This window comes from Leishmania mexicana, chromosome 20 (genome assembly GCF_000234665.1).
Source record: "Leishmania mexicana MHOM/GT/2001/U1103 complete genome, chromosome 20".
NCBI classification, from domain to species: domain Eukaryota; phylum Euglenozoa; class Kinetoplastea; order Trypanosomatida; family Trypanosomatidae; genus Leishmania; species Leishmania mexicana.
The window spans coordinates 1,671,917-1,697,154 of record NC_018324.1 but is presented as its reverse complement, the minus strand read 5'-3'; the positions used below and the strand labels follow the sequence as shown (position 1 = coordinate 1,697,154).

The following is a 25,238-nucleotide window of genomic DNA, read 5'->3' as shown; positions in this document are numbered from 1 at the left end:
TACACGGGCCAACACGGAGAGAGAGGAGGGGGAGTTTTAGTGAGATGCGACGGCTCAAATGAATGAGCCTATTCCTGGAGTGCTGCCGGTACGACGGCGGAGGAACCAATGAAAGTCCACTGCAGAATGAGTGTTTCGGCAATCCAACCAAAACAAAAATCCCCGCTTTCAAGAAAAAGTTAAGCAGCCGGCGGTGTCGAGCGCACAGGGGATTCAGGCCGTCACGGCAGATGCGGCCGCCACAGACTCCAGAGAAATAGAGCACGGGCGAGAGAGAGTGGGGTGAGGAGAAAAGTGCGGTGGATTCTCATCCACGCAAAGAAGGGAACGAGGGGGCAGGGGGAGGAGAAAACCCCGAATTTTGGCATGCAAGGCTCGCCTACCTCCCCCCCTGGCCCACGTCCTGTATTGAGGGGCGAGGGGGGCCGCAACATAGACATCTATACACAAGAGCACAAAGTGGGCGGTGAAGGGTGTCGCTTGCCGCTTCACGTGACGGCAAAAGCACGGCGCTCGGACGCCAGGCGGTGCACCGGCTGGGCTAGCTGAGAAATTCAAGGAAGGGCGGGTTTGTCTGCCCCCTCCTTGACCCTCGTTCTCTCGGCTTCACCTCTTAGCCACATCGCCTGCATTTTGTCACCCTCCACACGCACACAGACACACGCAATCCACAGGGACGTCCTCCTGCCACCACAGTGAGTCTCCCCCTCAACACGAGCCCCCGCTTCCCCGTCGTCTTTTGTGCGAGGCGCCCCTCTCTGTTTTCTTCTTCGTTGGGTGCTTTAGTTTGCCACGGTGAAATAAAGAGGAAAAAAAAAACGAAAACGTCAACTTCGCCGCTGAAGGCACGCCACTCAGGCCGGACGCTCCTGGCGCACTCACGGGCACGGCAACGATGCACCGCCGATACGCCCCCTTTTTTGTTTGCTTGCCTTGGTTCCTCCTCGCTGCTAAAGCGACCCTCCAGCCTCCCTTCGTGCTTACCCCTCCTCGCCAGACTGCGCTGGCGGCCCCTGAACAAAGGCGTGACGCATAGCGAAGATGCAGAGCGAAGGAAAAGAGATGCAGCGCAAAAGGAAAGCAAACAAAAACAAAAGGCGCGGTTACGCTCACATGCACGCCCCTGCAAAACCCTGCTTGGGTGCAAGTAAACTCTGCGCACAAAGAGCAGCGGCTATGCATGATGGTGCGACTATTCCTCCTGGTCCTGGATGTTGAAGTACTTGAGCTGGTACGTCTCCTTGCCGGTGGCGAGGATGCGGATCCAGTCGCGCAGGTCCTTCTTCTTGAGGAACTTCTTCGTGAGGTACTTGAAATACTTCTTGCGGTACGCCATCGTGGTGCTGATGGTCAGAACATTGTCGTTCATCGACAGACGGACCTTATCAGACAGCTTGCCCTTACGCCCGTTCAGCTTCGTGTTGTCCTGGAAGAACTGCTCGAAGTTGCCAAGCACATCCTCGCTGAAGATGCCATCGGCGGCCGGGATGCTGCAGTCGATCTTGAAGACCTTCTTGCCCTTGGCCAGCTGCTTCTGGCGAACGTAGCTGCGAGAGCCAACCTTAGCGCGAACGGCGACCATCTTTCTGTGCGAGGCTGATGAAGCGATGCAAGGTCTGACTGCGCAATGCACGCACCAACGTGGTCAGGGTGGAGACGTGCACATGAGCCACATTGTGATGGAAAGAATGCAACAGCCAGAGAGACAGACAGACACGGAGAGGAGGAGGACGGGGAGAAATCAAATGGGAGAAGCCGCATGAGAAGCACCGTGAAAGCAGAGACAGTCCCGTGCGTCCGTTTCCGGGGGTGGGGGGGATGGGTGCGCATGGAATTAAAATGCCTGCCAGGATTAGATACGAAAAGCGTCGCTCCGTCATCCTTGAAGGAGTGCCTTGGGGCGTCAAGGTGATGACACACATGCGCCCGCCTCCCCCTCTTTTGCCTAAAGCGAAGGCGTCATGCTCGGAAGGGCATCTTCTGTACCACGATCCGCACATATACCTCCGTATCTCGATCCCAGAGATGCATCAGCCCATGATGAGGCCGTAGGAGGTAGATGAGTAAGTCGGAGAAAGATGAGCCCGCTTGGCGTGTATTCGACATTTTGTCCTTGATATGTGAGAGAACAGAAGGAAAAAATGAGGCGTATCCAAGTCATGTGGGGAACACGGTCAGGTCTGCGTGAACTAGCGTGAGCAGCTCCTACCGTGGATGCAGAAGCCTCAGAAGGCACGTGCAAGACAATCGAAGCAGCGCTGCGGCGGCACTTTCACCTCCCCCCTCTACTGCGTGCCGTGGTGAGATGCGCCGTTGGCATCGGCGCCATCCGCTGCAGCATTCACCTCCTCAGTACCCTCGACACGGCTCGTCTGCTGACGGTGCTGCCGCGCCTCCTCCTTCTTCTCTGCCGCGGTCTCCTTGCGGTGTCGACTCATGGCAATCTGTTTCGCTCGGAACTCCTTGAACTTCTGCCGCTTCACCGCATCCTCCTCGGCACGCTTCTTCATAAACGCTTGCCGCTGTTCCTCCATCTCGGCACGTCGCCTCTCCTCCTCCTCATCCAACCGCTGCTGCTCCTCGGGGGCGATCCACGGCGCATCGTCGTCGTCCGTCGGGTTGATGCCGGCCTTCTCCAGCTCGCGAAGACGCCGTTTCTCCATCTCGTGCTTGCGCAGATCAAATCGGGTAATCCGCGTGCGTCCAAGGAGGCCGACAGCGTGATGAAGGCGGCACTGAGCTGACACGGGCGAGCACTGGTACGACGACGACGTCCACGATGGCGACGCAAGTACCTGGGACACACGAGTACCGCCAACCACAGCGGCTATCGGTGCCACCGCAAGCCATCCAGCACGGCGCATTCGCTACAAACAACAGCGTGGTTTTTTGTGTGTGTGTGTCGTTCGCTTTTCTTTTTTTTACTTCCTCGACTCTCCCACTCCTTTTTCGTCTTGCAGAGAGAGAAGCGTCGGTCAAGTATTCATCGAATCTGCCAGCTGCTTGTGAAGTGCGAACACAGCATATCCTTTCGATGCGGTGCGTGCACGTCGAGGAGTAGCCGGAGAGGGCAGGTGGGTAACGGGGGAGAAAAGAAAAGGGTGATGCCTTCACCGACATCGGAGTTTCCATGTTTCTGTGGACGGGGTTTCTGTGTTGTTGTGTCGCACGAGGGACAGGACATAAAAATTGGCGTTGCCTCTCCACGATGACTACTGCCCTGTCCTCGTCAGCGCTTCCACTGCGGGGCAGACACAGAAGTAAAGAGCACTTCGACCCGGCCCATTTCCTTTTCATTGGCCTACATCAGAAGGCTCAGCGACAGCCAAACAAGCGATGCACTCATGCGAGACGCTCAGGTGCGTTATAGCGGAACAACACGCTGTTTTCCCACCGCCTCACCCCCTGCGTCGCACCCCTCAGCAGACAGTGATGAGTACTCTCTCTCTCCGCTTCTTCTCGATTAGTATGAGCACTGCTGAGGAAGTCGGCCGTTGCGAAGACCAACAGGAGTCAGAGAGCCAAGATAGAAAAAAAAAACATGCATTCAACGACGTTTGAACGCAACCATCTCACCAAGAGACGTGAGGAGAGCGGCGCGAAAGCGTTCGCTTTGATCATTTTTATTCGATCTTAAATCTGCGCCATCACGCAGTCGCTTATCACCTCTCCCCCACACACACAAAAAAAAGAAAACGGTACCAGCAGCATACCATACAAGCGCCGTAGCAGCCTCCGTCTCTGGCGGATCCGAACCAGTGCGCCACGCCACGGGACCGAAGGAGGGGAAGAGACTGACTGTCGGAGAGGTGAGACAGGATGTCACGAGTGAGCATGAGCGAGCACAGCCTAGCCCCCCCCCTCTTCACGCCTCCTTCCCTCACACACACAGAGACGCAAACAAAAAAATAAAGCGGGAGTACAGACACGTCCCGTCTCCGTCTCCCTTATTTTTGTGTGTGCGCTTCTTTATGCCTTTACTGCAGCCGTCACTCCCTCCGCGGCTGCCAACGCGGCGGACGCTACTTTTCGCCCTTCGCTGCAAAGTTTTTCTTCTTGCTCGCCACGCGAATCGTCTGGCGGTCGGCGCGCTCCTTCAGGTGCTGCTCTGCTTGCTTGGCGCCCAGAGCGTATGCGCTCGTGCGGAAGGCACCCTTGCCGCCATACTGGCCCGTGAACTTCCGTCCCAGCAGCTGAAGCTCGCGCTGCAAGATGCGAATGGCCTTCTGCTTTTCGCGATTCTCGGCGTCTGCGGTGTCGTCGTACATGTCGTCCGTCTCCAGGTCCGCCTCTTTCGTCATCCGCTTCACCCACTGATTGCTCGCACGGGACTTCCCAATCTCCTTCTGCAGCTTATCAATCTGCCACGCAATGCGCAGGTGACTGTGGAGCTGGTGCACAATCGTCGCCTGCATCGCAAACGTCTCCACCTCACTCTCCTTCCGACCGAGGGACTCCATCAGCTTGCGAAACGACATGTGCTCTTGAGCGTTGACGAGCAGCACAGAAAGGCCGGTGCCGCCGCAGCGCGCCGTGCGGCCGCACCGGTGGATGTACGCCTCGGTGGTGCGCGGTACCTGATAGTGAACAACGTACTTGAGTCCATCAATGTCCAAACCGCGCGATGCAACGTCGGTGGCCACGAGCACGTGGATTTTGCCTTGCTTGAACTTGTCGATGAACTTCAGACGCTGGCGCTGCTGCATCGAGGCATGCAGGCCCACCACGGCAATCCCGAGCACCTCGAGTAGCTTTACCAAGCGCCGCAGCATGGAAATCGCGTTCACGAAGACGATGGCGCGATCGTCGTGGTAGGTCTTGAGGAAGTAGTACAGATACAGGTCTTTGCTGTTGTCAGGGCAGCGGAGGTACGTCTCGTTGATGCGCGCCGCGACGTTGGCCGTCTCCGCGAGAGAGAAGACTTGTGCATTACTGAGCTTGATCTCGAGTTGCTGCAGAACCTTGTTCAGCACATCGGCGTTCGAGGTGCGAATGATGCTCTTGCGAGCCGAGAAGTCGCGCCGCTCATAGTTTGTCTGCAGCGACAGAGTGGCAGACGTGACGTAGGTGATGACACGGTGCCCCGCAGCCGGCTCCGGCGGCATCGGGATAGGCTGCGGCTCGTCCTTCTTATGGCGGCCATCACCGTACTCCGTCTCGGCGTTCGTGTCGCCATACCTGCTCGCTGTTTCCTCCTCGTCTGTCGCCTTCTCTTCCTCTTCCTCCCTCAAGCTGGCTGCCTGTTTCGCAGATGTTTTGGCCGTTTTGCGACTCTTTCCTGGCGTCACATCTGCAGCAACCTTCTTTGCCTTCTTCATCTTGGAACTTGATGAGACGTCTTCCGCCGCCGCCTCCATGGCTTCGCGAGCGCGCTTCTTGCCTTTCTTTGTCCTCACTGGTGCCCCACTCGCCTCGGTGACGGTCTCCGCCACCGATTTCTTCGCCTTCGGCTTTGTCGCGCCTGCCTCCTCCTTGTCGAATGGAATAAACGTCTCGGTATCGGGGTCCCAGCGACCGCTCTCGACGGCGATCTCGCCCGGCTCGGCACCCTCCTCACGGTCCTGCGCGAAACCCGCCGGCAGCACCTCGCAGTGGATGCGCTCCAGCAAGGTCTGCAGTTCGGCAAAGCGTCCTGATTGCAGCATCTTGTCAGCCTCATCGAGGACGACGTAGTGCAGGCGCCGGCTGACACTGTGACCGAGGTAGCAGCCCTCGTTCTTCTGCACCAGGTCCCACAAACGACCTGGGGTGCATATGAGAATGTGTGGGTGTCGGTTCAAGACGCGCTGCTGGCGCTCCTGGGCCATGCCGCCGACCACACAACCCACCATCACCTGCGGCGCGAACGTGGTCAGCTGGCGAATAGCCGCGTGGATTTGGAGGGCAAGCTCGCGCGTTGGAGAAATGATGAGAGAGTGCATGATACGCTTCTGGCGTTTCGCCTTCAGCTCGGCTCGCGTGGCAGCGGCGTCCGAACCCGCCTGGGCCATCGCTTTTTCGTGCACAGTCTCTGCCGACGAAGTTGGCGCAACGGCGCTGACCCTCTCCCTGTCCAGCGAGGTGAGCAGGTCCTGTAAGAGGGGCAGCGCAAACACCAGCGTCTTGCCGCTGCCCGTTTCGGCCGACACCACCACATCCTGACCGGCGCTGCCAGCAGCGCCACCGGCTCGCTTGTGCCTCTTGCTCTTCTTGTCCGCTTGGTCACTCATCTGCCTTGCTAGCCCCTCGTCGCCGCTCGCCAGGACGTGCGGGAGCACCTCCTCCTGCACGGGGGTGGGATGGGTGAAGTGCAGCTCCCGTAGCGCCTGAAGGAGTGCAGGATGAAGCCCAACACGCTCCCAAAAGAGGTAGGGTTGGCCGCTGTGGCGGTACAGGTTCTTGTTTTCTTTCTGCCTGGCCGCCACCTCTCTCGCCAGGCGCTGCTGCCGCTCCTCCTCCTCGAAGACGCGGGTGTCCGGCAAGGCAAGCGGGTCATCGGGAGCTAAGGGCAGCGACAGCAGCACCTTCTCGGCTGCAAGTGGGACAGAGGTGAGGAGTGCGGACGACTTCCACGACCCCCTCCTCGATGGGGCGGCGCTGCAACCGTTCGACTTTGATGCGACAGCAGAAGAAGTGGTGGCGGTGTTAGCGCTTGCCGACGCGCTGTTGTTGTCCACGGGTGTCTCAGCCGGACGCAGCAGCAGGTCTGTCAGACTGCGGGGGTCGAGAACCGCCTCTTGACTCGGCACAGCAGTACCTTCTGCAATCTCAGACACGATCATCTCCATCGGTCGTGTCCCGTCATCCACCGAGTCGTAACGGTTGTGGATGCGACGAGCGGCACCCATGCGCTTGCGTAAGCCAGAGCCGATCTGGTGCCGCTGCTTCATGTCATTCTTGCGAATGCGCTGCTTGAACGTCTTCTTGAGCGCCATCGTAGTTATCGCCTTTCTGCTTCGTGATGAACAGCAGTATCCGTCTGTTTTTTTTTCTGTGTATGTGCGTGTCTGAGCAAACGGCGGGCGAGGGGGGAACAAGGGGGTCCTGTTAACCCGCGTGAGTCCACAACACGAGCCGTGTTGTATGCTCTGCTTTGGCGGCCCTGACATTGTACATGTGAGAAGGGACACAAACGTCGAGATGAGAAAGCAGAGTTCACAAAGGTAATGGAGAGGAAGAAAGGAAGAGAACGGAAACACAGCAACGGAGACGTTCGTAGCGCTGATGGCCCCTCCGCGGCAAACGGTGAAACGAGCGCGCTCGTGAGAGCAACTACCTCCTCGTCGCGTTCCTCTTGGAAAGAAACAATAAAAATATGCCAAGGGAACACAGCAGTGGTGAGAGTGCTGCGCAACACGCGGGACATCAGCCTAGCGATCGGCCGCGATCGCCCGCCGTTGCTCAGGCTCTTTTTGTTTTTTTTCTTCCATTTCGGCTCCGGCGTCTACACAGCCGCTGCTTCTCAGCAACAAGGCAAACAGCAGAAGGAGAGAGCGGAAAACGGGCACACAGCACAAGAGTGAACGGATGGCAACAAAAGGAAGCCTGGCCGTGGAGACGAGGTGTCGCTCTCATGCGCAGCCACAGCACTCCCCACCCTCTCCCTGTCTCTCGGATGTGCGGCCCTGGTCAGACAAGGTCACAGCCGGTGGGGCGCAACAACGAAACGACTGAACAAGATAGAGAGGGCAGGTGGCAAGAAATTTGTGGAATAAGGTGGCACATGGAAGACAGCAACGCGCTTGCCATGATCCATTATGCTGAGGGACTCTGGGGGTGGTGAAGCAAAACAAGCGACACGCAAACACAAAAGAAAACAAGAAGGGGTGGAAAGACGCTGACTTTCGCTTTAGGCTGTTGACCGCCTTGCCTTGTTCCACAATCCTCCGTGTCTCCGCAATAAAGCTGCGCCACGGGCGCACAACGGGCTGCCCAACAACCCGAACGTGTGCGTCCGTCGGTCTCTCGTGTTCTTGCGTCGTTGGCGTATGGCGACTTTTGAGAACGCACCCGTGCGATTTTCCTAGCCAGCCAGCCAGTCCACAACCCCACTACTGCTTGTTTACATCAACCCGGGGATGTACACGACCACCTGGATATTGTTTTCTGTATTCCTCAAGTGCGGAAGTGCGATGCACGCCTCACTGCGCATGCGAGGGATCCCCATCAATCTTGCTCAGGCACACGAGCAGTGGCAGTTTGTGTGGAGCAGCACTGTCGAGTACCTTGTGCAGCTTCCATCCAGCCGGCTCGGCGCGCCCGTACTCACTCGCATCCACCCAGTAGGTGATACAGCTGCACCCTTTCGATGGAGGCGTGGTCATTCGGGGCCGGGAACGCTCTTGGCCACCTATGCCCCGCAACCTTGGCTAAACCCCGCCTTTTTTTGTCCTTTCGCGCAGCGGCTTCACGCTCAGACCAACTGTGGGGAGGTTCGCTTCGAGGTAACGTGCTGCCAGCGCCTTCAGCAAACGTCATTTTGAAACGCTTCCCCATCCCCACCAAACCTCAGGTTTAGCTTCTTGCCCTCCGAATGCAGCAATCACAGCGCGGAGAGAAAGCCGTCCATGTCGAGAATCGAGTGACCCCGCCTGGGCGTATGCCTCACGCTCTCGCAGAGCCAAGCTCTTGTCGCGGCTGACTCTCCGCGAGGGTGTAATGTGGTGGATGTTGCACGTGCGTGTGAAGATGCATCTCTCGGTGCTGCTCACGTGGGATCTCTTCCATTCAGAGGCAAACCATGCCCCGTTGCACGCTGCACGCACACCCTGGAACACGACTCACATAGCGAATGGCTCGTGAAAAGAGAGAGTGGATGGGAGACCCAACACACAACGTCGATTTGCGTTCGCTTTCCAGCCCTCATGCGATGATAGAAACATGTGTTTTTCTTCTTTTGTGTGCTTTCCTCACTTCAAATGGAGCACGACACTCAGCCGTTTCCAGTAAACAAAAGGGAGGCGGCAGGGCTGCTGGTACTCCCCTTTCCTATCCTCCGTGTGACTGTCGGCTGGGCGGTGTGGGGCGTGCAAGTGACGCACATTGTTCCTCGATGCACCACGTGTGTCATGTGTGACGCAGAGCAGCAGTAGAACTGTTCACACAAAAGAAAAAGGGGAGGAGGGGAGGTGTGGACTACACACACACGGCTTATGCGAGCGCGGTGCGGTCGTTGCTGCCCCCGATGTTGAGATATTCTTTTTTTTCTTGCATCCACCCGCTCCCTCCTCACCGGCAAAGAAGGACATGGAGAGACACAAGACAAAGATATGGGGTAGATTGGGGGAGGCAGCATAGCGAAGGAAGGCAAGACGTGTTTGAGGGAAAGGGAGGAGAAAGGGAACATTGCCACAGCAGTGGCCGAAATGCGTCCCAGAAAGAGCGAACTGCGCACGACATGCATGAGAGGGGAAGCAAGGCAATGAGCATAAGTCCCTCGATACAGACAGTGCGCAGCCGGTGCAAGAAGTCGTGGTGGTAACATCGTGCCTCATGACTTTCGACCCATCAGTCTCGCTACCTTTGCGTTTAAAAAAAAGAACGGTTGATGTACCGCATCGTTGCATCGCCACCCTCGCATACCTCTTACGTGGTGTAACCACGCAAGCGGCACGCGTCTGAGAAAGCGCAACACGTGCGCTCCTCCGCTACAGGGTTCAGTTTGTTCTAAGTATCAATCTGCCGCGGGGCAAAACCCCGCCCCACCCTTCCTTCACAAAGAACAAGCCGAGACACACATCCGGCGCTGATGCTCTTCGTTCGTGGCGCCGTTCTACATGAGCCGCAGCAACGAAGAGGCGAGAAAAGAGAGCAACGCACCTAAAAAAAGATCAAGCGGCATCAAGGCAAGCGACTGCGATGCTGTACAGGTGTAGCCCTGTCACTGCTGCCCACAACTCCCACACCCGCACCGCCCTAGTCGCCTCCACACCTTTGCCCCCATGGCGCCCTTACATACTACGACCCGCTGCAGAGCTTGCTGCGCCGTGCTGAACGTGATAGACGTTGTTCTGGTCGTAGAAGCGGCTAAAGTCGATCCATGTCAGCAGCGGCACCAGCTGCGGGTAGTCGGGTCCTATCGGCGAGGCAAGCTCCGACAGCGCACGCAGAAACTGGTCCTCGACAGAATGCAGCGTTGCCTCAATCAGCGGCATCGTCGCTGTACTGCTGTGCATCCCTACCGAGCAGAAACGCTCCGTTAGCTCGAGAATGTGTGCCAGGCTGCGGAAGCGCTGAGTGCTGGAGAGCACCAAGCCCGTCTCCACGCCATCAAAGAAGTCCGTGAGTGCCTGCGAGATGGCGAACACACTATCTGCCTGACCGATGCGCGCGACGAGGCGACTCCACAGCGGCTCCAGCACAAAGTGGGCAGCGTAAAACTGGAACTGACGCAGAAACTGCACAAACTGGTGCTTCAGCCCGTAAGCGGCACTGAACTCACCGAGGATCTCATTCGTAAACCACACCTCGCAGAGGCGCCGCTCGCAGGTCTTCACCCAGATCAGTAGCCGAAAGATGACGTTCAGACGATGCGTTACCTTTCCATCGAGCACCAGCGTCAAGGGCCACTGCAGATCCGTCTCGAGCTGAAGCAGCTCCAAACTGCCCCGAGCGTCCACTTCGCCACCGCTACCGCCCATGCTCCGACGGAACGGCAGCGCCGTCGTCGCACCCTCGCCGATGGCCGCCGTCGTCGTGTCGCCGCCGCTGTCGCGCTGCCGATTCTGTTCCTGCAGCAGCTCCTCCAAAGTGCAGTTCGCAAAGCTGCACCCGATTAGGTCATGGTACGGGTCGCTCGAGCAGCTGCGGGCCACAGCTGCTTGCAGTAACACCTGCATCGAGTACTGTTTGACGCGATCTGGATGCTCGGCGAGGAGGCTCTCGGCGCTGTCGAGGAAGTCCACGACCCAATCACCGCGCTCTTGGAGAAAGTACAGCTTCAGAGACTTGAGATGCCCGAGTAAGTCGACGGACGGGCTAAACAGCAGCTGGATCACGGCCCCGCTGGAGATCTCGAAGGACTCCTGCACCTGACGCTGAAGCTGGTCCGCTCCACTCCAAGTCAAGAGGGCGTCGCCAGGACCGTCGGACCTGGATCCTGCCGCAGCAGCACCAGCACCGCCGGAAAAAGTTGCAGGTCGAAACGCTGGGAGCGCTGCGCCGTACTCTCGTAAGAGACAGCAGTACTTACCAGCGAAAAAGACCATTTTGGCTATGCGACTCGGTGTGTTGAGGAACACTGGCACGAGGCTCTTGTTCAGGGAGAAGCGCCGGTCAAAGGCCACCACGTCCTGCTGCGCGGCCGCACGTCTGCTCGAGCTGAATCGGCCCTGAGAAGCCGTGCTGGAGCCGCTCACACCAAGCTCACCGTCGCGCCCGGCGCCGGTCGCCGACGGCGCCAGTGCATCCAAAAAGAACTGGCCAACGTGTCGCTGCTGCTGGTGACTCGCAGCCGTCGGGGACGGCCGCGCTGGTTGGTAGACTTCCGATATGAAGAACTCACCGTACGGGTCGTCAAGTACGCCGCTGTGCATCCAGCGCTGCAACATGCGCAGGTACGGGACGAGCGAGCGACGGAGCAGCAGCGTCAGCAGCTCGTGATCCTCGCAGCTGCCGGAGTACTTATTCACTTGGTCACACAGGTGATTCAAGATGCGAGGCCCCACGAGCCCGGAAGAGGGAGAGGTGAGCGTCGACGAAGTCGGAGCCGCTGCCGCCGCCTCAGCGAGCGCTGTGCATATGAGATCCATTGGCAGCATTTGTCGCAGTCGCACCACGTGATGCCCGACACGGAGAATCTCCGACACCACGCCCATCAGCGGCATCGGCCGACCCTCACTCCAGAGCTGCAGCTTGGACACCTGGTGGGCGTAGCTCGTGTTGATCTCGGAGACCACCTCGCCGAGTGCCATGAGCACAAGACTACGACTGGAGTACTCGGCCTTCTCGATGCAGCGAAGCGCCATAAAGGCGTCGGCAACAGGCAGGACAGTTTCGCACAGGCTCCGCATCGACGCAGGTACCAGCGGCGAGACCTGAAAGCCTTCTTTGGGGCTGATGCCGCTCGAGGTGCCGGGTGCTGGTGGCGTGTACTGGAGGAACACGCCCCCAAGTCCCACTGCTGCCGATAGAACTTCTGTCGCCAACACGGTGTCCTGCAACTCCTCCGGCAGCCTTGTCAACTGGGAGAGCTCGTGGAGAGCCGGCAGGCCAGCCATACCGCCATTCGAGGCTCTGGCAGACGTAGTCGGCCCTCTTTCATCGGGTGCGAGTTGAGACAGGAGCGGTGCCAGAGGGCGAGTGGGTATAGGATTACTGGCGGAAACGCCTTGGTGGTTCGGTGGTATCGCTCTCGAAGCATCTCTTACGCCGTTGCAGTGGCGCTGCCACTCCGTCTCCACTACCGCGATGCTGAGGGCATCTGTAATGCCGGTGGCGCGAATGACCTCCTGGCGGTCAGTGGCGTACTGCACTTGATCAAACCGAACCCCTCGCTTCTCCAGCGCGGCGAGGAAGCGGGTCCAATCCGTCGTGCTGCTCATCGTCCACGTGGGAACACACACACACACACAAAATGAATTGGGGTAGAGATGGATGATAGCGCCACACCAAAAAAAAAGATGCAAGCGAACGTTCGTGTATATATATGTATGTGTGCAGTCTACAAGGACAACGGCGTAGGTTTACCTCTATGTCGCTGTTTTCTTTTGCTTGTGTGTGTGCTGGCGTTGCGTGATGCTTCAAAGGACCGAGGCAGTGTTCTCTATGATGTCGATGACACACGTGGATGCTGTCGCTGAACAATGAGAGAAGGGAGGAGAACGAGCGCATTACAGGTGCGGAGGGAAAGTGCGTTCTTTTGCCGTTGTTGTTGCATTCGTTGAGCCCACAGAAGCCAGAGCCACCATGAAGCGGGTTCGTAGGTCTGTTGCGTACCCCTCAGGAGGGGGTGGGGGAAGCGTGAAAGGGAGAAGCGTGGGTGTGGGGTGGCGCACACCTCCATGCACATACGGAACGTGATGAGTGTTCCCTGCGCAGTAGCCTCAGTTACTCAGGAGAGCAGAGAGAACCGTGGTACATCCCAGGGGCGTTGTCTTTGCACGCGCGGGGAGTTATTTGCTGTCTTCCTCTTTTTTTCCTGCTGCTGCTGCTGCGTGTCACGCGGTGGGCAGATAAACGCTGAAGGACGGCAACGAGCCAAAAGGCACACGCACCGCTTGGGCCCATGCGCGTAGGAAGCAGAGCAAGTAGAAAAACAAAGGGCAACAGAAGGGTGCACGACCGAACTCTCACAGTTGAGGGGGAGTAGGCGGACAACAATGACTAGAGGAAGAGGCATAGCACCACCCTCTCGCCTCCGCATGTGCATGTCTGTCTGAGCCCCGGGAAGAATCACCGTCCTGCGGTTAGAGCACCATCCGAAACTCCCTCTGTGTGCACGTGTGTTGAAGAGCGAGAGAGCACTGGCACTCTTCCTTAGAGGCTGAGGTTGCCACACCTACACAAAACTCGCTGTGCACATTCTGTGCGCTTGGCCTCCCGGCTACTTCTCTCCGCTAAGGAATGCTAAGAGGCGCTGCGTCCAGCTCGGCTGTATGTCCAGCTTATTCGCCAGCTCGTGATTCAGGTCGCGGAAGATCATCTCATCAGAGCGGATGAGCAGTGCAACGTCGCGCAGCGTCAAGACGGACGCCTCGGGGGCGGCGTCAAGGTCGGAGGGAGTGATGACGCGTTCTTCACTCTTCTTTCGGTTCACAGCACTGTCGTGGCAAGGACCGGTCACCTCGAAAGGCACTGACACACGGTCGACGAATCGCGACAAAGGCGTTGCAGCCCGATTGCCGTTATTGCTACCATACGGTGAGGCACCCGATATCGGCGCGTCAGCAACAGGGCTCTGCTCTGCCACAAGTCCCTCGCTGGTCTTGTAGAGAAGCGCTTCCTGCTCCTGCGGAGCCGGCGTTTTCGGCGGTGGCGCCGCCTGTGCGGTAAAGACTCCCTCTAGGCCCCAGTAGTGCAGTGCCAGTTGCGGCACGCGCGGCTCGGCAATCTTGCCAAGGTCGACATCGTTCACCATCTGCGTCCACACCACAGAGGACTCCTCCGCTGTGTAAGCCATGAGTCGAAACCCCATGCGCGGATAGAAGAGAAACAAAGCCAGGTAGATGGTGAAGTGTACCGCCTGCAGCAGGAGTACGAGACCGCGCTCAAGAAGGGTGATTTCGGCCATGCAGCTCAGTACTTGGTAATGAACGGCGTGGCTCTCGCACTGCGCGAGCAGGCCGCGGAGCTCGTCCACATAGGAATGCTCTAGTGTCGACCCCGCTCCTTCCATGGTGGCGCTGGACGTAGACATGTACAGTGATCGGCGCGCCATGGCGAAGGAGCGGCGTGCACCAGGAACAGGTGGGGCAGCGCCGGCATTTGGCGAGCCGCCACAGACCAGAAACGGGGAGCTCGCCTCGGCTGTTGTGGACATCGTTGAATCGCCCGTGCAGGTGCTGTTGCTGTTGCTCCGCCTGAAGAACATGCGTAAATATGCCGCCACAGAGCCCGCCGCTGGTGCTGCAGCCGCCACGGTTACCAGCATTGTTGCCCGGTGAATATACCGCTCACGAAAGGCGCGATCCGCCAGCCAGCGCAGCGTCTTGACCATACCGATGCAAATGTGGTCGTTGATGCGGCCCGGGGTGCTATGCGCCAGAGGCTCGCGTTCCAGCTGCGTGATACCGGCGCGCATGAGCGGAGGCGCCATCGCGGCAAAGCGTGTGGAGTGGCCCATGAAGGAGCGGTACAGGTAGGAAGGGGGCTTGATACGGGCGGAGGATGTGCCGGACGCATTCAACAACGGTGCCGACTTGCTCGCCGAGAAGCTGGTGGACGAGGTGGTCTGCGAAGCGCACCGGCGAGTACCGAGGTGGCCGCCGTCATGGGAGACGTAACCTCTGCTGGTTGACAGCGATGTGAATGCAACACGGATGTGGAGTCGCATCATCATCCGCACGAATAGAGGTGTTTTATGTATTCCAGTGTACGAAAATGTCTGTGGTTCCGTCTGTGTGTGTGTGTGTGAGAGAGAGAGTTGTGGTTGTTCTCCCTTGTATGGTTGCTGGTGTTTTTTTATGATATTTCTCCCTCATGTGGCTTAATGAAGGTTGTTTTTCATCGTGATAACCACTTGTCCTCGGAGACACGTCTGCCAGTGTTGTCTGCATGTGTGTGTACATGTGTCTGTATACGTGCTCACGTCTTTCTTTTTCGCGGATGGCTTTCCCGTTTGTTGCTGTCCGCTGTCGCGTGCCGATACAACCGACACACAAGCCGATCACGATGGGGGTACTGGAAGTGGTAAAGAGAGAGAGAAAGCGCGCGCGCAAAACGAATGAAAAAAGAGGCCTTCTCGTTTTGAAGTGCATGTGAGGAGTGTCCTTGTACTCCATAGGTGCGATATCTGATGGACGGGCGAAAGAGAGAGAAAAAGGACCCAGAGAAAGCGCCAGAGGGCATCTTCACCGCTCCCTCACACCCACTCCTATGCATATGTCGTCTTCTGGAGCCATGCACGCACACGTGCAGTTCACATGGTTCCGAAGAACGCACAGCGCGTGAAGGCAGAGTTTTTGTCCTCTATGGTGTGTGTGGTGTCTTTCTTTTCAAACATCGAGGCAGCGTGCAACGGACCACCATCACCTCATCGGAGCAGCCGCGCGTTTCACGTTTCGCACATTGAACCACTCGTCATCGCGTACCTGCCGGTCTTATTCGACTTTCGAAGCGTACGATGGGGAGAGAAGGGGCGGGAAGAGACACTGCGCCGGTAGAGCATGGAACATTCCCGATTCCGCAGAGAGGGTCCGAAACAAAAAAAAAGCCCAGCGAGAGAGCGAAAAAGAGAGAGGGTGTGAACAAGAAGCGGTGCGCATACATGTCACATCCAACCACAGGCACACATGCACGAAGCACCCTGCCCTGCGGCAAGGAGAAAGCGTGTGCCAAACAGCGTATTCTCAACAAACGGCCAAATGCGTAGGAGAGCGAGGGCACAAAATGAAGAGATGCATCGAAGCGGGCGGTTCAAACACCCGAGAAGAACGCCATGGTGATGGAGACGAAAACGCATTTGACCTGAACACCAACAACGAGAATAAAAACGCAGCCGAAGCGAGAGCGTGGCGGGTGAGGGAGAAGAGAGAGTAGACACCAGAGCGAGAGAAACACGCACGCCCGCACGCACACACGCGCGCGCACGAGACCAACACGACACTAACGTGCCGGACTCGTGGGTGGGTGGGTGGGAGGGAGGGGGGGGGGGCAACAGATGATAGTGGCGAGAGTGGAAAACGAGCAGAAACAGTGAAGAAGCGAGAAAGGGGAGATGAAGGTCAGATCGGAAGCAGAATCAAGAAAGGCCAACAGAAGAGGGGGGGGGGGCAGAGGCGTTGGGAGCGCAGAAGGGAATAGAAAACAGAAGAAGCGATGCAGTACCCTCGTAGAGAGGCGAAGTCTGGCAACGCAACCACCCATCAAGGAAACAAGTGCGTCCGGCTCACGTGCTTGAAGGCGGAAAGGAGTCTGAGAGTCCAAAGGGGGCAAGCAAGCGTAGCGCATACCTTTTCTTCCCTCCCCCTCCAACAAGCAAGCATCCCACGCCCGCGTCAAAGAGCTCCACGTGCACCTTCAGCTACGTCAATGAGAAGAAGCGCTGTCCTTCACAGACAGCAAAGCGCAGCCGATCCTGCAGCACAGCCTTGCTGCTATACCGGGGTAGCTTCAAGTATAGGAAGCAAGTACTGACGGTTGGCAAACTGTTGTCGTGGTTGACGCCGCCGCCGGTGAAGCTCGAGCTGGTGACAAGCCCCGCAGCGCTGGCACCGAAGGAGTGGATAGTAGGCGTGACGGCCAAATCCGCGGCAGACACGTCAACATCTCGCCGCACCACCTTGATGCGCTGTGTTAACCCGCCATACGGCACAGCGCTGGAACCGGTGACAAACTTCAGGAACGCATGCTGCATCTGTGCGCTCCAGGTGGGCACGATATCGAGCAGGTACTGCACCACATCACTTTTAATGTGGTACCCGTGCGCCGCCTCCACGTTGCGGGCAAACTGCTCCCGCGTTTCCCATACCTTAGAGTCCAGCGACGAGCCCAGTAGTCGCCCCAGCTCATCGACAGTGAACAGCTGCAGGTACAGCGGGTTCACAGTGAGCTGGAGTCCTTGGCGCAAGTGGAGCAGGGCAAGGTCAGGCACCGTGTGCAGGTAGTAGGTACGCAGGCTGTGTGTGTACTCGCGCACGTTGTCCACCGTGACCTGGCGATCGGCGCCGCCGGGTATGAGCGGCACCTCCTCGACCGGACCTGGCACGCAGCCGTCAGCCTCGCTGACTGGGATGACGAAGAAAAGCTCGCACGCTGCCAGACTACCAGCGCTCATCATTTCCAGTCGATGAAGCGAGAACTCTAGCGCCGCATCCACCTGGGACATGTTTTGAGACGCCTCCGCCGCGGTCGACGTGAGGGATTCCCCGCGCAGCCGGCGCAACAGCAAGGGATGAAAGTTAAGCGAGGATGTCGTGCCAATCACCAGCAGGCGGCCGAGGAGGACACCGAGCAGCTTCCAGTAGTGAAGGCTGGTCGGGGTCTGTTTCGCAGCAGGAAACAGCGGCGTGCATGGGCGCCGACGCTGTGGTGCACTGGCAGCGGCAGTGCGCGGCGACGGGTTCGCGCTGCGAGTCGGTGGTGGCGCCGCCCCAAACGACGACGAGTCCGCCGATTCATCGATCGGGATCGCCTCGGTGCGCCACAGGCCGTGCTTCGGGTCCAAAAGCTCCTCAGCCACCATCTCGTAGAACTCCATCGCAGGGCCGTTTCCGATACCAGCCTCACCCTCGAACGCAACGTCGATGGCGACATTGCAAGTGGCTAGCCGTGTCAGCTCCTCCGCGCAGAGTAGGATGTTGTGCCGCTGCACCGTGAGCGTGACGCGGCGGCGGCGCACCACCTCCTCCGACAGCCACTGCAGTCCCACAATGTTGAGCGTTTTCTCGGTGTCGCCGGCCGCGCCGCTCGTCGCCTCCAGCGTCTCTTCTGTTGGTGCATGCCGCACGAGCAGGTGACGGTAGTTCTGCAGAAGATGCTTCGCCTCCTCGTAACTCAGCGAGCGCTGCGCCGAAATAAAAAACCTGAAAATCGACAAGCGCATTTCTGTGGAGAAGATGAAGGGATAGCGCCACAGCACGTACGATGGCAGGGGAAAGGCTCCTGACGACAGCGTGGCGGCGGTTCCGACGGCGCGGTTACCCGGTCCTCCCTGGGCAGCGACGCCGATGCCGGAGCACCAGAGCAAAGGCGGTAACGTGAACATTTTCAGGTGATGGTACAGCTCGTGCACGACAGCGCTGCTCAGTCGTTGCTGGTTGCTCTCTAGAACTGCCAGCGAGCTCTCGACCTCCTCCCGCATCACTGTGGAGAGGGTGGAGTATAGGGCGAGAGGGCCACTCGACGGCGCCGCGTCGAAGAGGTGTTTTGGACTGCAGAAGAAGGACGGCCTCAGGCCGTCGCACCCGCAACAGCAGCAGCTCGCCGCGGAAGATGCGGATGCTGTTGTCGCCAAGCCCAGAATCAACGGCGCTGGCAGCGGCTCCGCTAGCACAACATACTCAAGCACATGGGTCACCGTCCAAAATGGCAGCGTCGGCAGCGTCGCCGAGACCATGGAGCTGTGTGCGTCCACAGATTCCGACGAGCGCCGCGGTCTCTCGACGAGGTCACGCAGGCTAGCACCGCTGACGGCGAAGGCGGTCAACGCGTCGAGCAACGTCGTCATTGGTGAAAACAGTGGTGTATCATTCAAGAAAAACAGAATGCGGTCAGCAGAGACGGGCGGCTCCGTTGCGGACGCCGTCGTCGCCGTCGCAGTTGCGTCAAGGCGGGGCTCTTCAAAGCGGTTTTGGCTCGTGAGGCACGGCGACCCGGCTCCCCCAATCCCTGAATCTGACTCGGACAGGCTTTGAAGCTCCTGTGATGCGCGCAGCGGTCGCGGGGATGGCGACTGCTGCGAGGACTTGAGAGTGAAACTTGGCGAGAAGACGGAGACCGGCGGCAGCTGCACCTGCGCGGCCACTGCCTCGGCCAGCACGCCCATCGTGGTGGTCGGGAGCACCGACATCATTGGGTCGCGCAGCTTCACACCTGTGACAACGCGCAGTTCTGTGCAGCCCACCATCACCACAGACTTTTCGGCTTCCGTCGTCTCTCCCCATGTCACGGAGGCAGCATCGGCAGCACTAAGACTGCCACTCTGCAGCTGTTTTGCGGTCGTTGGGGACCGTAGGTCAAGGAAAATGCTGAGAGGCCGCCATACGAGGAAGCGAACCGCGTCAAACGTCTTGAAGCGCTTTGCCCGTTTCTGAAAGCTGCAGGGCTGTTTCATCACCACCGATGGAGCGAGGTCCAGTGTGGCGAGGCCGAGATCACGCCCAATCGTTGTGGCAAAGTCAGCCGTCAGGCAGAGCAGCTTGCCGCGAGCGGCGCTGCCGAGACGCAGGTGCTGTTGGCTCGCCAGTAGCGCATCAACGCCACGGCTGCTGCTCGAGTCTAACGAGTTGTTCGACATGTAGAGGGAAAGTGCTAAGCTAGCGTTAGAGCACTCGACATCCTCGCGCTGCCGCGCACGGGACGTCAGCCACTTCTCCAAATGTGTGGCGATTTCACCTAGAATCTCTGGCGTCTCGACAACAGCGGCACGAAGTTCGATGTTGCACTGCTTGCAGTAGTCATAGAAGCCCAGTAAGCCGCGCAGCGCAGGCGGTAGGCGGCGATAGGGGCCCATGTTGTCCTCCATGGCGCAATTGATCGCCTCCTGCATCGCACCCGCGTTTACCGTCGCCGGAATGACAGGTAGCTCGACGCCGATTGAGAACTCCTCCTTCCCTCCCTTTGACTGCGACGGCGCTTGGCTCTGCACAGGTGCCGAGGTGCCTGCACTCTCAGCGGACTGCGCCGTCACACAAGCAGAGGTCCCCTGTCGGCCCGGCTGCGACCGTTGAAGGCGTGACGCCGCCGCCGACGGGACCGCCGCGACGACAGCAGGCGAGAACACAGCCGTGGCCGGCTGCGTCAACAGGCCCCGTGACGTCGCTGCGGTTGCCCCGGACGTGGCCGGCAGTGACGCTCCCGCAGCGAGCAGGGCCACTAGCAGAGCCTGCGAGGCATCGAAAAACCTCTCGGTGCAGGCAAGGAAAGTGGAGTGGTACGGACAACTGGAGTCGGGAAAGACACGCAAGGTAAGCTCTCTGGACTGTAGCTGCAGCGCGCCGCCATCGCCCGGCTCCGGGGAGCCGATCACGACGCGTGTGTAGAATATTTTTTGATTCATCGAATCGTGAATCTGCTGCGCCGCAGCGCAGGCCTTCACAGATCGGCGAACGATCTGACTGGCATAGCTGACGAGGAGCGTACTCTGATGCAGAGTAAAAATACCAGTGCATCCGACGCCGCGGCTGTCTGCCGGAGATGCCTTGGAAAGGCGATCTTGTACTGTGTTCACGCTGGCCGAGTAGCTCTCGTTGGCAGAAAGTGAGAGCGACATGGTGGAGACTCGCGAGAGCGGCGTCGGAGATAAGAGAGGTGGTGGCTGACTATTGGCCGCGTTTGCATCGCTGCTGCCTTGCTGCTGCGCGAGTGTGGGGCACTGGGTCGGTGACGACGACGACTTCTTGGCGTGTGCTTGCCCTCCCTGCGCGACCGAAGTCCCGCGCTGGAACGTCGAGGTCCTTGATAACGCCAGAGAAGCTACCGTGGTGCTTAGGTCCGGTGAATGCTGCCGCTGAAGAGCTGCCGGGTCGGCTAATGGCGTTGGCTGGTCAGCCGCGGACTCCTTCGTGCTTGAGTCCAACGAGGACATCGATTGCGTCGGCCATGGTTGCACGCCAGAATCTGTATCGCCACCGATGGGGTGTCGTGGTGGCCCGTGAAGGCTGCTCGTCTTCCTGGACTTTTTGACCGCCTTCGATTGGGGAGACGACGCTGCGCACGCCGTCGGCTTAGCACTGGGAAGGAGGCGGAGCAGGAGCGCAATCGCGTCAGCCGTGCACGTGTGCAGCTCGGACGGCAAGGCCAACTGGAAGTCGAAAAAATCGGTTGACAGTCCGACTCTGGCCAACTCGTCCGCCATCAAAAGGTCGTCGCGCATGTACCCAAATGTTTCCTGCCGCTCCGCCACAATGTTCACGCCGTCTGCGATGTACAGGCTCACCAAGACTTCGCGTAGGGAAGGGACAAGTCGCTGCAGTGCCGCCTGCGTCGCCTCCCACTCCGCGCGCTGCCACCGCCTTGGCTTGCTGCCACTTCCGCCGGTGATCCATTTACGAAACGACATGTGCCGCCACCTACTTTTCTCGCTCGCCTCCGACGCTGTCGCCGCAACGGTCGCCTCCTCTCCCGAGCCGCTGCCTGTGAAGAGCTCGATCGACTTGCCTGTCACCTGGGCTCGTAAGTCGGCACTGAGGGAGAGACACCGCAGTAACAGTGTTACGCTGTGCCGCGCCACGACCGGGTTCACGCAATTGTCCAGCACGCTGAGCAGTGCCGGCACAACGGTCACCAGCATGCTTGAAAGGACGCCTTTGCCAAGAAAGGATTTGCGGGTCGACGGGTCGGCCTGCAGTCGCTCCCCGGGGCTCTCCAGCACTGCCTCCATCGGCAGCACCGTAATCGCGAGCGAGTCATTGCGGTAGTGGGAAAAGGGCGGGGTATCAGGAAGATAGGCTCCCATGTGCATCTGCCGGCTGCGGCCCTGAGAGCTTGCCGTGGTGTCCCTGTCGCACCTGCACAGTAGGAAGCCTAGCCCACCGCGGCGGCGGCGCGGGTTGCGCTGCTGCAACTCGTCCTGGTGTCCGTTCATACTGCTGTAGTAGTCCTCGCCATCTACATCCACTTCGTCCCCCTCGCTGGATGTGGCGCGAGGAAGGCGGTTGCCGTGGTGCAGAATGGCCGCATCTCCGCTGCCCTCGTGGGTGGTGCCTGAGCCTCTCAACCGCCGATTTGCCGACGGGCGTGTGGCAGTGTCGCGGTTTCTGCCCCCATCGTCGGCGTCACTAGCGTGAACGTCGGGCATTTGCAGCGTGTTTATACGGTGACGCCGGTGGAGGGATGGGGATGAGGATGATGAATCATATCCCCTTCCCCTATCTCTGGCGCTGTTCCGGCGCAGCGACGGAGATGAGGAGGCCCGCGCCATTGCGGACGCCTGCGGTGCTGAGCCTGGTGCCTGTGAACCATTCTCCTCGTCCGCTGCGTCGCCGTAGGAGGAAGAGGAGTAAGAAGAGGGAGAAGGGGACCCCCCGCGATGGGCGCCGGCCTCGGTGTCTGTCGTGTAAAGTCGCATGGAGTTGCGGTTCACCCAGGTTGAGAAGCGGGGGGCCGGCTCAGAAGCGCAGCACGTGCAGCCGCGCAGCAGCGCGTCTTGCGTGCCATGCACGTAACCCGTCAGAAGGGGCTTGCGGTGCAGACAGTGGCGCTCCCGCCGCTCGCTCACGTACGACTTGCTCAGGAAATCGGTGTAAAAGACGCGCTGCTTTCCGTGTGTTATTGCGAAGAGTTCGTGCTTTCGGCAGCCGCGCGTCTGCTGATAAACGCGCTCGAGCCGCCTCGACAGTGCCTCGTTGCACTCGGTCTCGTTGTGAAAGTCGTCCTCCCATGTCCAGCCGAAGTACGGGAGGGTCATGTGGCGAAAGTCTGTGTGAGAATGCCCGCGGCGAGCGCATGGGAGCAGCACTAGCAAAAATTCCAACAGCGGGAGCAGCCGTAGTTCATCGGCGATGAAGGGAATCGTGGTCACATCTGTTGTCAGCACCGGGCCTGTTGTCAGAGCGGGGCCCCCACCCCTGGCCACGCTGGACCGCGTCGCATCTGCCACCGCATTGCTACTGCCATCCGCGCCGCTGCCTGGCTGCGCATTTGATGGCAGCGACGTTGATGATGCCGCCGAAGACGAGGTGGTGTGCGCAGAGATATTGCCCTGCATGGCAGCGCTGTCATCTGGTGCACCTCCCGCTACCTCACTCTCAAGCGCGCTAACGCCAGCAGCTGCGCCGGAGGCTCCGGTCGCCACCAACCGCCGCTCCACGAGCGTTAGCATGCAGCCGCAAACGGCTTCCCAGACGTGTAGCTGCAGCAACACCGGCACGGCAAACGACGGATTGGTAAGATAAAAGGTGAGAATCGGTGAGAGGGCGACGGAGCGGAGCCACTCGCCGCACGTGGCTGGTATAATGTTCAGAGAGAGTTGCAGCACCTGCACGCACACTCCGATCATGTGATCCAGCAGCTTCATGTGCGCCTTCATCGCGGCAACGCCAACAAAGAGACGGTCGACGGCATGCGCAATCGCCTCCATGTAGTGTTGCAGCAGCGTCAACTCCCTGCGTGTGAGCGAGCGCGCAGCGGTGGGCGTCGTGAATACCGTGGTAGCAGCTGCTGTCGCCGCTGTTGGCGTATGGGAGACATCTGTCGCCACCTGGTGAGTTGTCTCGGGTGCGCTTAGGCGAAACGAGCCTTCGAGGAGGAAGCTGTCGAACGACTCGAGCAACTTTGCCATCACCGGTGCCCACACCCCCTCCAAGTCCGACTCCCGCGCGCGTGCAAGGAGGTTCGACGCCACTTGGACACACAGAACGCGCAGGTGGTGGGGCTCCAAGGCCAGCAGCAGTTCTACGATACGCGCAGGCACCCCCGCGTCAAGGCAGGCGTCGTACGTTAGCATGGAGACGTACAGAAAGCATTTGAGCAGTTCCTCAGCAAGGTCTTCATTGACGACTAGGAATTCCGGATCGCTGAGATACAGGGCCAAAGTTGCGATGGTCCCCTTGCTTCGGCTAGGGCAGAACGCAAAGCTTCCGCTGGGCACCATGTCCGCAATGAGCGCCAGTGCTCGTAGAGCAAAAACTGCCACGGGCGATGCGGTCTGCATGCCCAGAGACGGCATGCACGAAGACAAGAGCTTATTCGAGCGACTCCTTACCCCCTCCTTGTGCAATGACTGGATCGCAATGCTAAAGGAGGATGGCGCGTCGCTGGCGCACGCTTCCAGTGACAAGGGGTTCATGACGTAGCCGTCGCTTCTCTGCGCCACGTTGGCAGCCGTTAAGATTTCCGTCAGCAACGGCACGTAGAGGTTCGCGGGAAATGTTCTCACGTACTCTTCACCAGAGATACAAATCGTGGTGCAAAGCAATCTGAGGTGTTCCTCGAGGCGCTGCCGCGCGTCCTTGCTTACTGCCGTCGTCTTGGTTCTGTCTATGGCGCCACGGATGGGACTGAGAATCTCTTCACCAGATCGCTGAGCTGCATTGTAGCCTGCCAAGTAAGCGGAGCGAATGTCGGTCAGCAATACTAACGAGCCCATCGCCATTGCCGCAGTGCTGCCGTGTAATGGAGAAGAGAGTGGTGGGCTCTATATCAGCGTTCTGTCCTTCGACGCCGAGTCAGAGCCTGAGGACGTGCACGCACACGGCGTGCCTCTTGATGTGCTCTGCACCCTTTAAACTGTGAGTAACCACGAGAGTGGCCCGCACCCCGTGTTCCGGCGTTGGGCCGTAGGAATGAGGACGAGCTACAGAAACGACAAGCAACACGAACAAAAAGAAAACCGTGAGAGATGGAGAGAGAGGGAGAGCAGCAGCAGCAGCAGCAGCAGCAGGAGGAAGTGGTTATAAGTAGAGGGGCAGATAATGCAGCCATTAACAACGGCGCTGGGGAGGAGGATGAAGCAGACAAAGAGATCCGCAAAGGGGAAAGACGGGAGAGAAAACTAAACAGGGCAATAACAACAAAAAAAAGAAGGGAAAAGACGCCTTCAAGACGAAACGCCCCACTCCTCCCAGCTCGGCCCTTCCTGCGCTCACTTCCCCGTTGCTTCTCTTCTTTTTTTCTGTGTTGCAGATCCGGCGACAGCCCATTATACTATGTCCCACTTGTTGGTCGCAGAGCAGACGCGAGAGTTGTGTGCACTAGTACGGCTTTTCTAGGCAGCGCTGTCGCTGCACGCAAAAAGCGAGAAAAAAGAAAGTGGGGGAGGCGGGCAGGGAGGAGAGGCGGACAGCTGACACAGGAAGACGCGAGAGGAAATGAGTCACCCGACAATCAAGAGCGAGCCGAAAACACGTACAACGGCACCACACGCACACCAACGCACGAGACACAGCAGACGAGGGAGGAAAACAAAAAGACGAAGAACACGGGGCAACGATGAGGATCGC

At 59.0% G+C, this 25,238-nt stretch overlaps 6 protein-coding genes across 6 annotated transcripts; all 6 read right to left on the bottom strand.

Annotated features, from left to right (window-relative positions):
• Positions 1–1,192: 1,192 nt before the first annotated feature.
• Positions 1,193–1,582, bottom strand: LMXM_36_4420 (putative 60S ribosomal protein L22; the record flags this gene model as incomplete). Its single annotated transcript, XM_003874751.1, has 1 exon — positions 1,193–1,582. The coding sequence occupies one exon, from the start codon at positions 1,580–1,582 to the stop codon at positions 1,193–1,195; it is 390 nt and encodes a 129-aa protein (XP_003874800.1).
• A 703-nt stretch (positions 1,583–2,285) lies between these two features.
• On the bottom strand, positions 2,286–2,864 carry LMXM_36_4410 (conserved hypothetical protein; the record flags this gene model as incomplete). The annotated part of the gene is made up of 1 exon (XM_003874750.1): positions 2,286–2,864. The coding sequence occupies one exon, from the start codon at positions 2,862–2,864 to the stop codon at positions 2,286–2,288; it is 579 nt and encodes a 192-aa protein (XP_003874799.1).
• A 1,158-nt stretch (positions 2,865–4,022) lies between these two features.
• LMXM_36_4400 (ATP-dependent RNA helicase-like protein) lies at positions 4,023–6,914 on the bottom strand (the record flags this gene model as incomplete). Its single annotated transcript, XM_003874749.1, has 1 exon — positions 4,023–6,914. The coding sequence occupies one exon, from the start codon at positions 6,912–6,914 to the stop codon at positions 4,023–4,025; it is 2,892 nt and encodes a 963-aa protein (XP_003874798.1).
• A 3,015-nt stretch (positions 6,915–9,929) lies between these two features.
• Positions 9,930–12,521, bottom strand: LMXM_36_4390 (putative gamma-tubulin complex subunit; the record flags this gene model as incomplete). The annotated part of the gene is made up of 1 exon (XM_003874748.1): positions 9,930–12,521. One exon carries the CDS (start codon positions 12,519–12,521, stop codon positions 9,930–9,932), a length of 2,592 nt encoding a protein of 863 aa, XP_003874797.1.
• Positions 12,522–13,522: 1,001 nt separating this feature from the next.
• On the bottom strand, positions 13,523–14,977 carry LMXM_36_4380 (conserved hypothetical protein; the record flags this gene model as incomplete). The annotated part of the gene is made up of 1 exon (XM_003874747.1): positions 13,523–14,977. One exon carries the CDS (start codon positions 14,975–14,977, stop codon positions 13,523–13,525), a length of 1,455 nt encoding a protein of 484 aa, XP_003874796.1.
• A 1,683-nt stretch (positions 14,978–16,660) lies between these two features.
• Positions 16,661–24,391, bottom strand: LMXM_36_4370 (conserved hypothetical protein; the record flags this gene model as incomplete). Its single annotated transcript, XM_003874746.1, has 1 exon — positions 16,661–24,391. One exon carries the CDS (start codon positions 24,389–24,391, stop codon positions 16,661–16,663), a length of 7,731 nt encoding a protein of 2,576 aa, XP_003874795.1.
• Between the last annotated feature and the right edge of the window lie 847 nt (positions 24,392–25,238).